General features: G+C 47.9%; 1 protein-coding gene across 1 annotated transcript in view; it reads right to left on the reverse strand.

The window, feature by feature from the left end:
• Positions 1 to 2,545: 2,545 nt before the first annotated feature.
• Positions 2,546 to 13,931, reverse strand: part of LOC147110987 (uncharacterized) — a 35,208-nt gene continuing 23,822 nt past the window's right edge. Inside the window, exon 2 of the mRNA XM_085999990.1 lies at positions 2,546 to 3,280. Within this exon, the coding sequence (XP_085856116.1) occupies positions 2,601 to 3,280 (680 nt within the window). The 3' untranslated portion in view covers positions 2,546 to 2,600. The remainder of the gene's footprint in view (positions 3,281 to 13,931) is intronic.

Here is a 13,931-nt window from a genome sequence, read left to right on the forward strand (position 1 = left end):
TCAAAGTGTTCTGTTGGTATCACTTAAAAACACTTCAACTAGGGTGTTTGCATGTTTTCTAGCTATCTCAATGGTTGTATTAAGAATTATGTCTCCTGTCTTCCAAGTTTAACATAAAGACTATTTGACCAGCTGGTGTTTCTTTTACTTGATGTCATCTTTTCAAAGGCACATGCCTCTTTTAATGTTTCTGTGTTTCTGTTCAACTAACAAAATGTTAGTTTATAACACTTTACTTGGGTCATTCCATTGTGTTTCTCCCAAACTCCAGACCTTCTGGAAGCACCAAACTGCTATTTCAATAGGGCCATTGTTTTAGTATTTTTAACCAATTTCAATTTCAAAAGCTTGTGGTGTTTACAGCTTTTGTTTTAACACTTCATTTTATCTCAGAAGCCTGTATTGACACAGCCTGTGTTGCCGAGGCTTTAGATTTTTAAACCCAGTATATCATGTATTAATAAAATCAGAATTCTGTTCATATGATGGTGTATTTTTCTGAAATATGGCTTATTCCTTTACAGATGATCAGCCATGATCTTATTGAATGGCAGAGCAGGCTCAAGGGGCCTTATGGCCTACTCCTGCTCTTACTTCTTATGTTCTTATGTTCTTTAAAGTGCATTCGTTGTTATGCAGGCAAATGCAAAAGGCAATTAATGAACATCAAGATCCCCCAAATGGCAATTGAGATGAACGACAATCTAACCTTCTTTTGGTGGTGTAGTTTGAAGGAAGGATGCTGGTCAGAATAATGGGAGAAATCCCTGATCTTTTTTGAATTCAACATCGGCTTGAACAGGCCGACATGACCTTGGTTTAATCCAAAAGACAGCACTATTGACAATGCAGCACTCCCTCAGTAATGCACAGAAGTGTCAGCCTAGATTATATACTCAAGTCCTGGAGTGTTTGTGGAACCCACAACTTTTTGACTCGAAGGTGAGAATGTACCTAATCTAATGTACACTAGTGTCAATTTGGCTCAGTCAGTAGCACATATTTGCTATGATGCAATTTAATAGCCAACTGCACTGCTGAAATAAAACTATTCTAATTCTAGATTACAAGGACTGAATCCAAAATCTGGAATAGTTTGTAATCTGTTTGCTTTGTGGTGAGTGCTTGCATTCTAGTGTTAAACTGTACGAGTGCTGATTCTTAATGCAATCAACAACAACAACAACTTGTATTTATATAGCCTTTAACATAGTAAAACATCCCAAGGTGCTTCACAGGAGTATTAAAAGACAAAAAATTTGACACCGAGCCACATAAGGAGAAATTAGGGCAGATGACCAAAAGCTTGGCCAAAGAGGTAGGTTTTAAGGAGTGTCTTAAAGGAGGAAAGAGAGTTGGCGAGGCAGAGAGGGAGGGAATTCCAGAGCTTAAGGCCTAGGCAACAAAAGGCATGGCCACCAATGGTTGAGCGATTATAATCAAGGATGCTCAAGAGGCCAGAATTAGAGGAGCACAGATATCTCGGGGGGTTGTGGGGCTGAAGGAGATTACAGAGCTAGGAAGGGGCGAGGCCATGGAGGGATTTGAAAACAAGGATGAGAATTTTGAAATCGAGGCGTTGCTTAACCGGGAGCCAACGTAGGTCAGCGAGCACAGGAGTGATGGGTGAACGGGACTTGGTGCGAGTTAGGACAGGGGCAGCCGAGTTTTGGATCACCTCACGTTTATGTAGGGTAGAATGTGGGAGGTCAGCCAGGAGTGCATTGGAATAGTCAAGTCCAGAGGTAACAAAGCCATGGATGAGGGTTTCAGCAGCAGATGAGCTGAGGCAAGGGCGGAGATGGGTGATGTTACAGAGGTGGAAATAGGCATTCTTAGTTATGCTGCGGATATGTGGTCAGAAACTCATTTTAGGGTCAAATATGACACCAAAGTTGTGAACAGTGTGGTTCAGCCTCAGACAGATGATAGGGAGAGGGATGGAGTCAGTGGCTAGGGAACGGAGTATGTGGTGGGGAACCAAAAACAATGGCTTCAGTCTTCCCAATATTTAATTGGAAAAAATTTCTGCTCATCCAGAACTGGATGTCGGACAAGCAGTCAAACAATTTAGAGACCATGGAGGGGTGGAGAGAAGTGGTGGTGAGGTAGAACTGGGTGTCATCAGCGTACATGTGGAAACTGACGCTGTGTTTTTGGATGATGTTGCCAAGGGGCAGCATGTAGATGAGAAATAGGAGGTGGCCAAGGATAGATCCTTGGGGGACACCAGAGGTAACGATGTGGGAGCGGGAAGAGAAGCCATTGCAGGTGATTCTCTGGCTACGATTAAATAGATAAGAATGGAACCAGGCGAGTGCAGTCCCACCCAGCTGGACAATGGTGGAGAGGCGTTGGAGAAGGATTGAGTGGGCAACCTTGTCAAAGGCTGCAGACAAGTCTGTAGGATATTCGGAATTACCCTTCACCCCGTCCAACAGGTTATAGAGTTCGGACTTGAGGCTTATGAGAAATTACACCAGACACACCGGTTCTGTCTTTAACCTTTTATTGTTCCTAAGACAGATTCAAAACCCCAACCACTATTCGAGCAGTTCACCAATAATGTTACAAGAAATCATACAACCGCCCTCCGATGATCAGTCCAGCGATGATTGTAGGCCACTTCCTTTCAACTGCAGCTCCTCACTTTCCGACTGCAGCTCTTCACCTTCCGACTGCAGCTCTTCACCTTCCGTCTGGAGCTCTTCACCTTTTGACTGCAGCTCTTCACCTTCCGACTGCAGCTCTTCACCTTCCGACTGCAGCTCTTCACCTTCCGTCTGCAGCTCTTCACCTTCCGACTGCAGCTCTTCACCTTTTGACTGCAGCTCTTCACCTTCCGTCTGCAGCTCTTCACCTTCCGTCTGGAGCTCTTCACCTTTTGACTGCAGCTCTTCACCTTCTGACTGCAGCTCTTCACCTTTTGACTGCAGCTCTTCACCTTCCGACTGCAGCTCTTCACCTTCCGTCTGCAGCTCTTCACCTTCCGACTGCAGCTCTTCACCTTCCGTCTGGAGCTCTTCACCTTTTGACTGCAGCTCTTCACCTTCCGTCTGCAGCTCTTCACCTTTTGACTGCAGCTCTTCACCTTCCGACTGCAGCTCTTCACCTTCCGACTGCAGCTCTTCACCTTCCGTCTGGAGCCCTTCACCTTTTGACTGCAGCTCTTCACCTTCCGACTGCAGCTCTTCACCTTTTGACTGCAGCTCTTCACCTTCCGACTGCAGCTCTTCACCTTCCGACTGCAGCTCTTCACCTTTTGACTGCAGCTCTTCACCTTCCGACTGCAGCTCTTCACCTTCCGACTGCAGCTCTTCACCTTTTGACTGCAGCTCTTCACCTTCCGACTGCAGCTCTTCACCTTCCGACTGCAGCTCTTCACCTTCCGACTGCAGCTCTTCACCTTTTGACTGCAGCTCTTCACCTTCCGACTGCAGCTCTTCACCTTTTGACTGCAGCTCTTCACCTTCCGACTGCAGCTCTTCACCTTCCGTCTGCAGCTCTTCACCTTCCGACTGCAGCTCTTCACCTTCCGTCTGGAGCTCTTCACCTTTTGACTGCAGCTCTTCAACTTTTGACTGCAGCTCTTCACCTTCCGACTGCAGCTCTTCACCTTCCGACTGCGGCTCTTCACCTTTCGACTGCGGCTCTTCACCTTTCGACTGCGGCTCTTCAACTTCCGACTGCAGCTCTTCACCTTCCGACTGCAGCTCTTCACCTTTTGACTGCAGCTCTTCACCTTTTGACTGCAGCTCTTCACCTTTCGACTGCAGCTCTTCACCTTTCGACTGCAGCTCTTCACCTTTTGACTGCGGCTCTTCACCTTTCGACTGCGGCTCTTCACCTTTTGACTGCGGCTCTTCACCTTTCGACTGCGGCTCTTCACCTTTCGGCAGCGGCTCTTCACTTTTCGACTGCGGCTCTTCACCTTCCGACTGCGGCTCTTCACCTTCCGACTGCGGCTCTTCACCTTCCGACTGCAGCTCTTCACCTTTCGACTGCAGCTCTTCACCTTTCGACTGCAGCTCTTCACCTTTCGACTGCGGCTCTTCACCTTTCGACTGCAGCTCTTCAACTTTCGACTGTCGCTCTTCGAGTTGAGACGATCAGCCAGGCCCCTCCTTCCAACTACAGTGCCGATATTTTTTGTCACTGGTTTTTTATACAGTTTTCCTTGCCTTTTTCAGTAAATCAATCATTCAGAGATGGTGAGATGTTCCATTAATGTTCGACCTAAGTTGCTTGAGCTGTCAAACTTTCACACTCACACATCCTGTGGTGCTATCCATTAGTTGCCTTTATCAAAGCCCAAAATTGTTCATTTATTCATAGAAGTTTACAAAAGTGGCAGAAAACCACTTGGTCACAATTCATGTGTTATGTCGCATCCTGCATTTCAAAACTTCAAAGGTTTGACTCCTCCCCTTTTGCCACCAAAAGTTCTGCAATCTGGTAGCCTGTTTTGTTGCAGACACGAAGTCTGCAAATCTAAGGGGGTTTGTTTATTTCTGTCATCTATGACTATCCCCTGCCGTCACAACCATTTGTTCTGTCAGTATCTGCTTATCCGAAACACAGCTCTTGAAATATCTCCATCACAAAGCAGCTTCCAAATACAATAGTTCCTTTTGAAAGCACATTTGCTCCCAATGTTTGCTGCCTTTTAGTAAAGCACATCGAAGCACATTCCACGTCCACTTATTAGTGAACGACAGTCTGTTACAACTTTATTTTACTTCGAAAAAACCTTTTGGCCTGGCAAAGCATTTTAATATTTACCAAAATTAAAAATTAATGGTCTGTGTATGCCTACAGTCAAGAAGGACGAGGAGGGATAGTTTACCTTTGTCACAGTTACAAAGGATGTCACTTGTGACTTTGATGAGAGCTGATTCGGTACTGTGGCATGGGTGGAAACCTGATTGGAGGGATTCAAACATGGAATTGCGGGAAAGATGGGCACAGATTTGTTATTATTATTAATTAATCATTATTTTTAACTTCAGTGAATCCAGCAGTCTAAAGGCAATTGGAAGGTCTACATTAACCTCAGATTTACATTAATGCTTGAGGTATGATGAACATGCTCTAAATATCAGCTGTAAGATTTTCTAAAATCTGATTATGCAGCAATGGAGCAAAGTTGCCCATGCAATGAGAAGTCATTACACTTTAGTTGTCTGGAGGTGTTTCGAGAGGTTGTAGACACCTTTCAAATTGATAGAGTGCTGTTGATGACAGATGTGCAGATCTCTTGCTGTTGACTGCACTCGCTGTGGATCTCTACAGGCATTTGACATCAGAAACTCACATTTTGGTTGTTCCAATGAGTTGCCATCAGTCTCCTACACCTGTAAAGGTGGCTTAGTTCTGGAAGAACAGTAAATAGGAGGGTATAGTGCACGGATAACATGGGTCTCTGCTTTTTGAGCGCAGAGCTTTTGGGGCACTCACTAGTTCAATAAAAAAGTGCCTTTAAAGTTCTTGGGGGAGAAATTCAGTATCGCCCCGTTTGGGGCGCAATTATCGCCGGGCGCAAAGTTTAGCGCCTGGTGCAAATTATTGCCTCCGACTGCAAACTTGGCTTCTATCGCCCCTGGAGGTGATTGGAGCGCTAAATCAGGCACTACACACCTCTCTTAAGGCGCTAACGCCGAGGAGCAAGGCGCTAACTCAGAGCGCTGGCGAAGCTCAGGTGATGTCAGTTAGCAATGGAACACAGACACACTGGCGCCGGCCAGTTCTAAAAGGGGAGGGTCGATCTTGCTCTCCAGCCACACCCTGCTCATTGCAGCCTTGAATCTCGGCCTGGACAGACCTCAACTTTAAATCTGCTACAAAGAACAATGGAGAGGCCCAGGGAACAAGCTCAGCGCTTCAGCGACCAGGCCTTGGTGGCTCAGGTTGGCGCAGTGGAGTGCCGAAGATCAATACTCTACCCACAGAGTGGCAGTAGGCCATTGCCCCGTGACTATAGAAGAGTGTGGAGGGAGGTGGCTCAGCACGTCTTCTCTAGGAGCATGGTGCCCGGGACCCACACACAATGTTGGAAGGAGTTCAAAGACCTCACTCGGGTGGTCAGGGTGAGTGGCTGCTTTTCAATACCTCTCCATCCCTCCATCTCAACCTCACTCTGTGGCCAGAGGGTGTAAAAACCCCAAATGCCCAACACTCATCGAAGACCTATGGCCATCTCATAAAATACACATGCACATTCCACACCTTACATACATTAAGGGTTGTTCAACTATGGGAGGCACATCAGGCAAGCACATGGCTGCACATTTACTCAGACGCCGTCCTTTTTCTTGCAGGTCAAGCTATCTCATAATAGGCAGCAGAAGCAACGGACGGGTGGGGGGTTGGCTCAGCTGCAGACCCTTAGCGATTTGGAAGTGCATGTCCACAGGATCGTGGAGAGGTCAACCCCCTTGGGGACAGCAATGGTAAGTTCATCAGCTTGCTCTCCACTCTCATTCCACTTGTCCCTCACAACACCAGCCTTTTACACTTTGAATCCAACTTACCATATGTCTCCAGCCCTTGCTCCCTTACTACCCCCCTGTCCTGACGCTAAAGCCACTCTTGTACCTCCCTGCTTTCAGATGGTGAACCACCAACTGAGCAGCCTGGCCCTCAACCAACCAGGACCCAGCAGGCTGTAGCAACACGATGTGGCTAGGGAAGCTGGGGGGCCTTCTCCCCGGAGGGAGAGTAGGCCAGCGAGTCCTGCTGCACTGGACGCAAAGGAGGAGTGGCTCATCGTGGAAATGAACACCCAGGCAGTGAACATGCACACTCAGCTCATGGCTGCAGTGGGAAGGGTGCCCAAAAGCATTGATGGACTGGCAAGGAGTGGAGCACTCTGTTGCGGCACAGGCTGATGCAACACAACGGCTTAGTGCTGCAATTCAGTTATTTGCTGGTGCCATCTGTTGTGTATGTACCTTTAAGAGAATAACTGGTCTCAGACTGCAGTACCGGCAGTGACCACCCCTGTATAAAAGGCGCTAGTGAGCCTCTGTGTTTTTAGTTTCACTATTGACTTCCACCAGTAAAGACTTATTTTGTTCACTCCTGCTGTCCGTGTCTCAATTATTCATGGACGTAACACTGGCGACGAGTAAGAAACAAACTTACCTGCAACTCGGCAGCACCTCAGACGACGTTATTGAAGGTCGAAGCCAGAAGAAAGAAAAAAAAAAAAAAAAAAATAAAATCCAAAGAAACTCGAGAAACGGGCGTCGACCGTGGGCAACCGCCCTCCAAATCGTCGGATTGAAAACTTGCAGGAGAGACTGTCCAGAGCCAGGCTTGGTTCCTCGGTCTCTGGTTTCCCAGCTAATCGGGCTGGTGGCAGGTAGTGCACTGATCCTTCCTGGGCTGCGGCGGGCTAGAGCTCGATCGGGTGGCTTTTCAACGGGGCCGGGCAGCGAGCCGGGAAGCAAAGAGAGAGAGAGAGGGTGGAGCACACAGGCCGGTGCTTCGAAGCCGGGCAGCGTTCGGACCTAAGAAGAGGGAGGGAAGTGTCCCAGAGGGTCCGCTCCACGACGGGAAAATAATAAAAGAAAAAAAATCAATATTAAACGCGCAAGAAACCGTGGAAAGCAGCGCTAACAACAGCGGGGAAGAAGGCAAAGCGCGGGAGGCGCCATTTTGTTAAATCGGGGAAGAAGACAAAGCGCGGGAGGCGCCATTTTAGATTTGCAAGATGCCGAAGACTGGCTGTATCACTGCTTTTGATAATACAATAGAGGACTGGACCACGTATGTGGAAAGAGTCGAGGTATATTTCGAGGCAAACGAAATAGCGGAGGGGAAAAAGGCATCGATATTGCTAAACTTAATGGGCACTAGAACGTACGGCCTATTGCGGGACCTGATTACTCCAGCCAAACCGAAGGCAAAGAGTTTTAATGAAATTGTTGCTGTCCTACAGGAACACTTAAACCCTGCACCACTGTTGATAGCAGAAAGATTTAAATTCCACAGGAGAACTCAGCACAAAGATGAGAGCAATGCTGAGTATCTTACGGAACTACGCAAGCTATCGAAGCACTCCCAGTTTGGAGCAGGACTGGCAGATACCCTACGGGACAAATTTGTCTGTGGACTCCTGAGTGAAGGAACACAGAAGAAGTTACTCTCAGAGAAAGAGCTGACGCTAGATAAGGCTTTCAGCATGGCAGTATCATATGAAGCAGCAGCCAGGGGAGCTGCAGAAATTCAACAAAAACCACAGGAATATGGCACCCACGAAATGACACGGGGATTTGCAAAATGTTATCGCTGCGGCAGAACTAACCATGACCAGAAGGACTGCTGGTCCAAAGACAAAATATGCAGGCAATGCGAGAAGATGGGACACATTGCACGAGTTTGCAGGTCTGGGAAGAAGACCAGCGACAACAAAAAGGCTACTAAGGAATCGTACAAGAAAGTACAAAAGATGACGGACAGTAGTTCCGAAGACCAGATGAGCGATAGTGAATCCGGGAACAGGAGACTAAGCTGTCTCAAACTTCACAATGTAATCGCAAAAGAGGATCACCGAACCATTTGGGTCACCCTCACGATAGCAGGGTCCCAAGTTAAAATGGAATTGGATACAGGATCAGCACTAACCGTCATGAATCGACGAGACTACGAGTGGCTATTTTCACACATACCCTTGAGAGAGACATCCATCGTCTTGACGACGTATACGGGGCAAAAAGTATACCCCAGAGGAAAAATAAGGGTGCCTGTCGAATACAATGGCAAGAAAATACGGAAATTGTATCTCTACATGCTGCCAAATGGTGGACCACCGTTATTGGGATGGGAATGGATCAAGAAGATAAACTTAGATTGGCATTCCATTCATGCAATGACGGTGGACAGTAAAAAAGATGAAGACGTCACTCCTGGACGATTGTCAACAATCTTAGCTAACGCCAAAGAGGTAATTCAACAAGAACTGGGCACGCTTAAAGGCGTAACCGCCTCGATAAAAATAGAAGAGAATGCAGTTCCCAAGTTTTTCAAAGCAAGACCGGTACCATATGTAATTCGCCCAGCCGTCGAGGCAGAGCTGGAGAATCTGGAGAAGGCGGGCGTGTTGTCTAAGGTCGACTGGAGCGAGTGGGCGACACCCATCGTTCCTGTCATGAAGAAAACGTTAAGCAATAAGTCCGGGGAGCCAAGGAAGATTCGCATCTGTGGGGATTTCAAGGTGACGGTGAACCCAGTCCTTCACACAGTATAATATCCTCTTCCAACGATAGAAGACATCTTCGCCTCACTGTCTGGAGGGAAGCGTTTTACAAAAATTGACCTAGCACAAGCATATTTGCAGATGGAGGTTGAAGAATCCTCTAGGAAGTATCTCACGATAAACACTCACAAAGGTCTTTACCAGTATCATCGATTGGTATTCGGAGTAGCATCGGCTCCGGCGTTATGGCAAAGAGCGATGGAACAAGTCCTGCAAGGGATTCCGGGGACTCAGTGTTACTTGGACGACATCCTTGTAACAGGTGAAGATGACAGTGAACACCTTAACAACCTAGAACAGGTGCTCACTAGACTACGGGAACATGGGCTGCGAGCCAACCGCCCCAAGTGCGAATTTTTTAAGAAACAGATATCGTATTGTGGCCACGTGATTGATGAAGAGGGGTTACATAAGTCCCCTGACAAAATTGAAGCGGTTGTTAAGGCACCAGCGCCTGAAAATGTGTCGCAACTCAGGTCATTCCTCGGATTGGTGAATTACTATCATAAGTTTTTGCCGAATTTGTCGACAATTCTGCACCCACTGAACGCCCTGCTACGAATGGGGGTAGCATGGAAATGGAGCGATGATTGTAAGCGTGCTTTTCAGAAGAGTAAGGACTTAATCACTTCAAGGGAAGTTTTGGCTCACTACAACCCAGCACAGCCAATCAGGCTGGCGTGTGATGCGTCTCCCTACGGCATTGGGGCGGTACTGTCACATAAATTCCTTGATGGTTTAGAGAGGCCGATAGCTTTTGCGTCACGCTCGTTAACTTCAGCCGAGCGTAACTATGCCCAGATTGACAGAGAGGCCCTCAGCCTAGTATGGGGGGTGAAGAAGTTCAATCACTACCTGCACGGTCAAAAATTTACTCTACTAACTGATCATCAACCTCTTGTCTCCATTTTCAACCCTCAGAAGGGCGTACCGATAATGACAGCACAACGGCTACACAGGTGGTCCCTTTTCCTAGGGGCACACCAATATGACATCGAGTACAAAGGAACTAAACAGCATGGGAATGCTGATGGATTGTCGCGCCTACCGTTGCCGACGGTGGAGGAAGAACTTGCAGTGGATCCAATGGAGGTATTCCACTCGACCATAGTCGAATGTCTCCCTGTGACGAATGCAAACATAGAAAAGGAAACACGAAATGACCCGACACTATCACGGGTCTATGATTTAACGGTGAAGGGATGGCCAGCACATGGCGAACCACTGCTGCCAGCATTCTCGCCGAGAAGAGAACAGCTGTCAGTGTGCAGAGGAACCTTGATGTGTGGATCCAGAGTAGTAATTCCACCTAAGTTGACGGATAGAGTGCTCAATGAGCTTCATGAGGGTCATCTGGGTGGGGTAAAAATGAAGAACTTAGCCAGAGCGTTTGTGTGGTGGCCGGGAATCGATAGAGAAATCGAAGAGATGACCAAGAGCTGTGCAGGATGCCAGAAGGTCCAAAATGCCCCACCACAAGCTCCTCTGCATCCATGGGAGTGGCCCTCATCTCCATGGCAAAGGGTGCACATTGATTTTGCTGGTCCCTTCATGGACTCGATGATTTTAATTGCGGTGGATGCACATTGAAAGTGGCCAGAGGTAATAAAAATGTCCTCAACCACCACGGAAAAAACTATCACAGTTTTACGAACCATATTCGCCAGGAATGGGCTGCCTGAACAGATTTGCTCTGACAATGGACCACAGTTTGTGTCTGAAGAGTTCCGGAGGTTCTTAAAGAACAATGGTGTTAAGCATTACACATCTGCCCCATATCATTCAGCCACTAATGGATTGGCCGAGAGGTTTGTCCAAACATTCAAGAAGGCTATCAAGGCAATGTGTAATGAAGATATACCCCTACAACACAAGGTGGACAACTTCTTGTTTGCCTACTGGAATGCGACACATGCGGTTACCAACCAAACTCCAGCCATGATGTTCTTCAATCGAAGACTACGATGCCGCTTGGATTTGGTTAAGCCAAACGTCCGAAGAGATGTGGAGAACAGGCAATTTCAGAATATGAATGAAAGGCCGACCAGGAGTTTTAAGATAGGTCAACCAGTTTTGGCCCGGGACTACCGCACTGAGAAATGGCAGCCAGGAACGATTTGTACACGACAAGGACCTCTCATGTATACCGTGGACGTTGGGGAGAGCATTGTAAGACGCCATGCTGACCAGATTCTAGAGTCACTGGAAAACGTCAATGAAATCGACGTTCCAATTACAGCTACCACAGAACCGGTAATATTGGAAGCAGATGAACCAAACAACGACATTGATCCCAACTCAACATTGCCAGAAGAACCTGATACCCCAAACAGGCGTTGTCCAGAGAGAATCAGGAAGCCTCCTCAAAGACTGAATTTATAATTGCTTAAACTTAACCAATATATCTAGCAACAGTAATTGTGATTGTAATTAGTTATCATTTAGTTGTTAAATGAATGTTATGTACTGTTTATCTAAAAGGGGAGGAATTGTTGTGTATGTACCTTTAAGAGAATAACTGGTCTCAGACTGCAGTACCGGCAGTGACCACCCCTGCATAAAAGGCGCTAGTGAGCCTCTGTGTTTTTAGTTTCACTATTGACTTCCACCAGTAAAGACTTATTTTGTTCACTCCTGCTGTCCGTGTCTCAATTATTCATGGACGTAACACCATCCAGTCTCAGACTGCTCTCATGCAGTCTCCGATTGAGGTAACGGAAGCACTAACTGCTGCCATCGTCGCTGGTTCGGCCACCTTGCCCCGGGGCTCTCACTGCGCTGCAGCAGGCCAGCATGCTCGAGCAGATTGCTCCGGATGCTGAGGTGCTGCCCCGTGGGAGCGCCAGGGAGTGTCGGTCGAGCAGGGAGGTGCTGTCCTCTCTCAGGATGACAGCATTCCTGCTCCCACCACTGGCACTTCTCCATTGCACTTGCCACCGCCTGTAGCCCAGACTGCTGCCGCCCATGCAGAATTGGTGCAGTCTTCAGCCAGGCCCTCCAGGCCCAGAGCTGGTCGAGGGCATCCTTCAAGGGCATCTGTAGTCTCAGCATCTGACATTCAGCAGCCTTCCACCAGCCTTGCTGCAGCCACTGGGGCCCCATTACGGAGGAGCAGTAGGGTGGGAAGGGGGGAAGTGCGCAAGGGATGGAGATCACCCTCGAAGGGCAAACAGTAGGAGGTGTAAAGAAATGGTGGGAATGTTTTTATTAAAGGTCGAGGTTCATCTGATAACTTTTGTTTAGTGTTTTGGCCATTATCCCCAGCTTGTGAGAACCAGTTATGTTAATTAATGATTTGTTGTGTTTGTTTCTATTAGTTTGTCATGAATAAATGACACACAGAGTTTGTTAAAAAAAAAGTTGTTGTATTCAAAATGTACATGTTTGGCCTTTGGAATCATTGCTGCTTTGGCCAGCTATAGGGGCTGCGGGTTGCTTTCCATGATGTTGTTCTCCATGCCAGAAGCCATCTTCTGAGTAGGGGCCTTGAAGCGGCTTGTTATTAACCGTTGATGGATGGCCCTTGCAGTGTCAACATTGTGGGCCTCCCTCTCACCTTGGTGCTGCTGCTGATCATCCTCCTCCTCCCCTTCCTCCTCCTCTTCCTCCTCCTCCTCCGGTGCTGTACCAATCCCTGGTGGCATTGGCTGGGTCCTCAGGATTGCCAGGTTGTGAAGCATGCAGCATACAACTATGAAGAGGGAGACTCGCTTAGGAGAGTACTGCAGGGCTCCTCCTGAGTGGTCCAGACTGCGGAACCGTTGCTTAAACACGCCAATCGTCTGTTCAATGATGTTCCTGGTGGCGATATGGCTCTCATTACACCACAGCTCAGCAGGGGTGTTGAGGTTACGGAGTGGTGTCATCAGCCAGGTGCAGGGTAAATAACCCTTGTCCCCGAGGAGCCAACCACTTGGGTGATGCGGTGCCTGCAAAAGGTCTGGCACACCAGTCTGGCGCAGGATGAAAGCATCGTGGCTGCTGCGAGTATCAGCTGTCTGTGGTCACAGACCAACTGGACATTTAAGAAGTGGTAGCCCTTGCGGTTTCGGAAAACCTCTGCATTTTTATGCGTTGCCCGCAATGCCACATGCGTGCAATCAATGGCACCCTACACCATAAGGAAGCCCGCTATCCTCGCAAAGCCAAATGTGCGTTCATGCTGTTTGGCCCGGGTCATTGGGAAAGAGATGTACTGCCGTCTCCTTTTATAGAAGGCATTTGTCACCTCCCGGATACAGCAATGGACAGCGAACTAGGAGATATTGGTGATGTCCCCAGTTGCTGCTTGAAAGGAGCCGGTAGCATAAAAATTCAGAGCCACTGTCACCTTCACTGCCACCGACAGTTGAGGCTGCAGATCTGGTTGCAGCAGGTGGCAGAGCTCAGTGACCACCTCCTTGCTGAAGCGCAGCCTGCGCAAACACTGCTCCTCAGACAAATGAATGTAGGAGAATTGCTCCCAGAATACCCTGGGAGGGTAAGATCTCCTGTGCAGAGGCCTATTGGCCCTCCTCCCTCTGGCCATCTCTGCGCCTCTGATGCCCCCAATTCTGAAGGTGCAGAACGACGCCCCGAATCAGTGCAGCCCCCATAGTGTCTTCTAAATCGATGCAAGGAAGGTCAAATCAAAAAGAACCTGCAAAGTGCTGTTCAGTAGCCAAAACTCCTT

This window comes from Somniosus microcephalus, chromosome 11, assembly GCF_052327205.1.
Source record: "Somniosus microcephalus isolate GS21.2 chromosome 11, FLI_Smic_1.0, whole genome shotgun sequence".
NCBI classification, from domain to species: domain Eukaryota; kingdom Metazoa; phylum Chordata; class Chondrichthyes; order Squaliformes; family Somniosidae; genus Somniosus; species Somniosus microcephalus.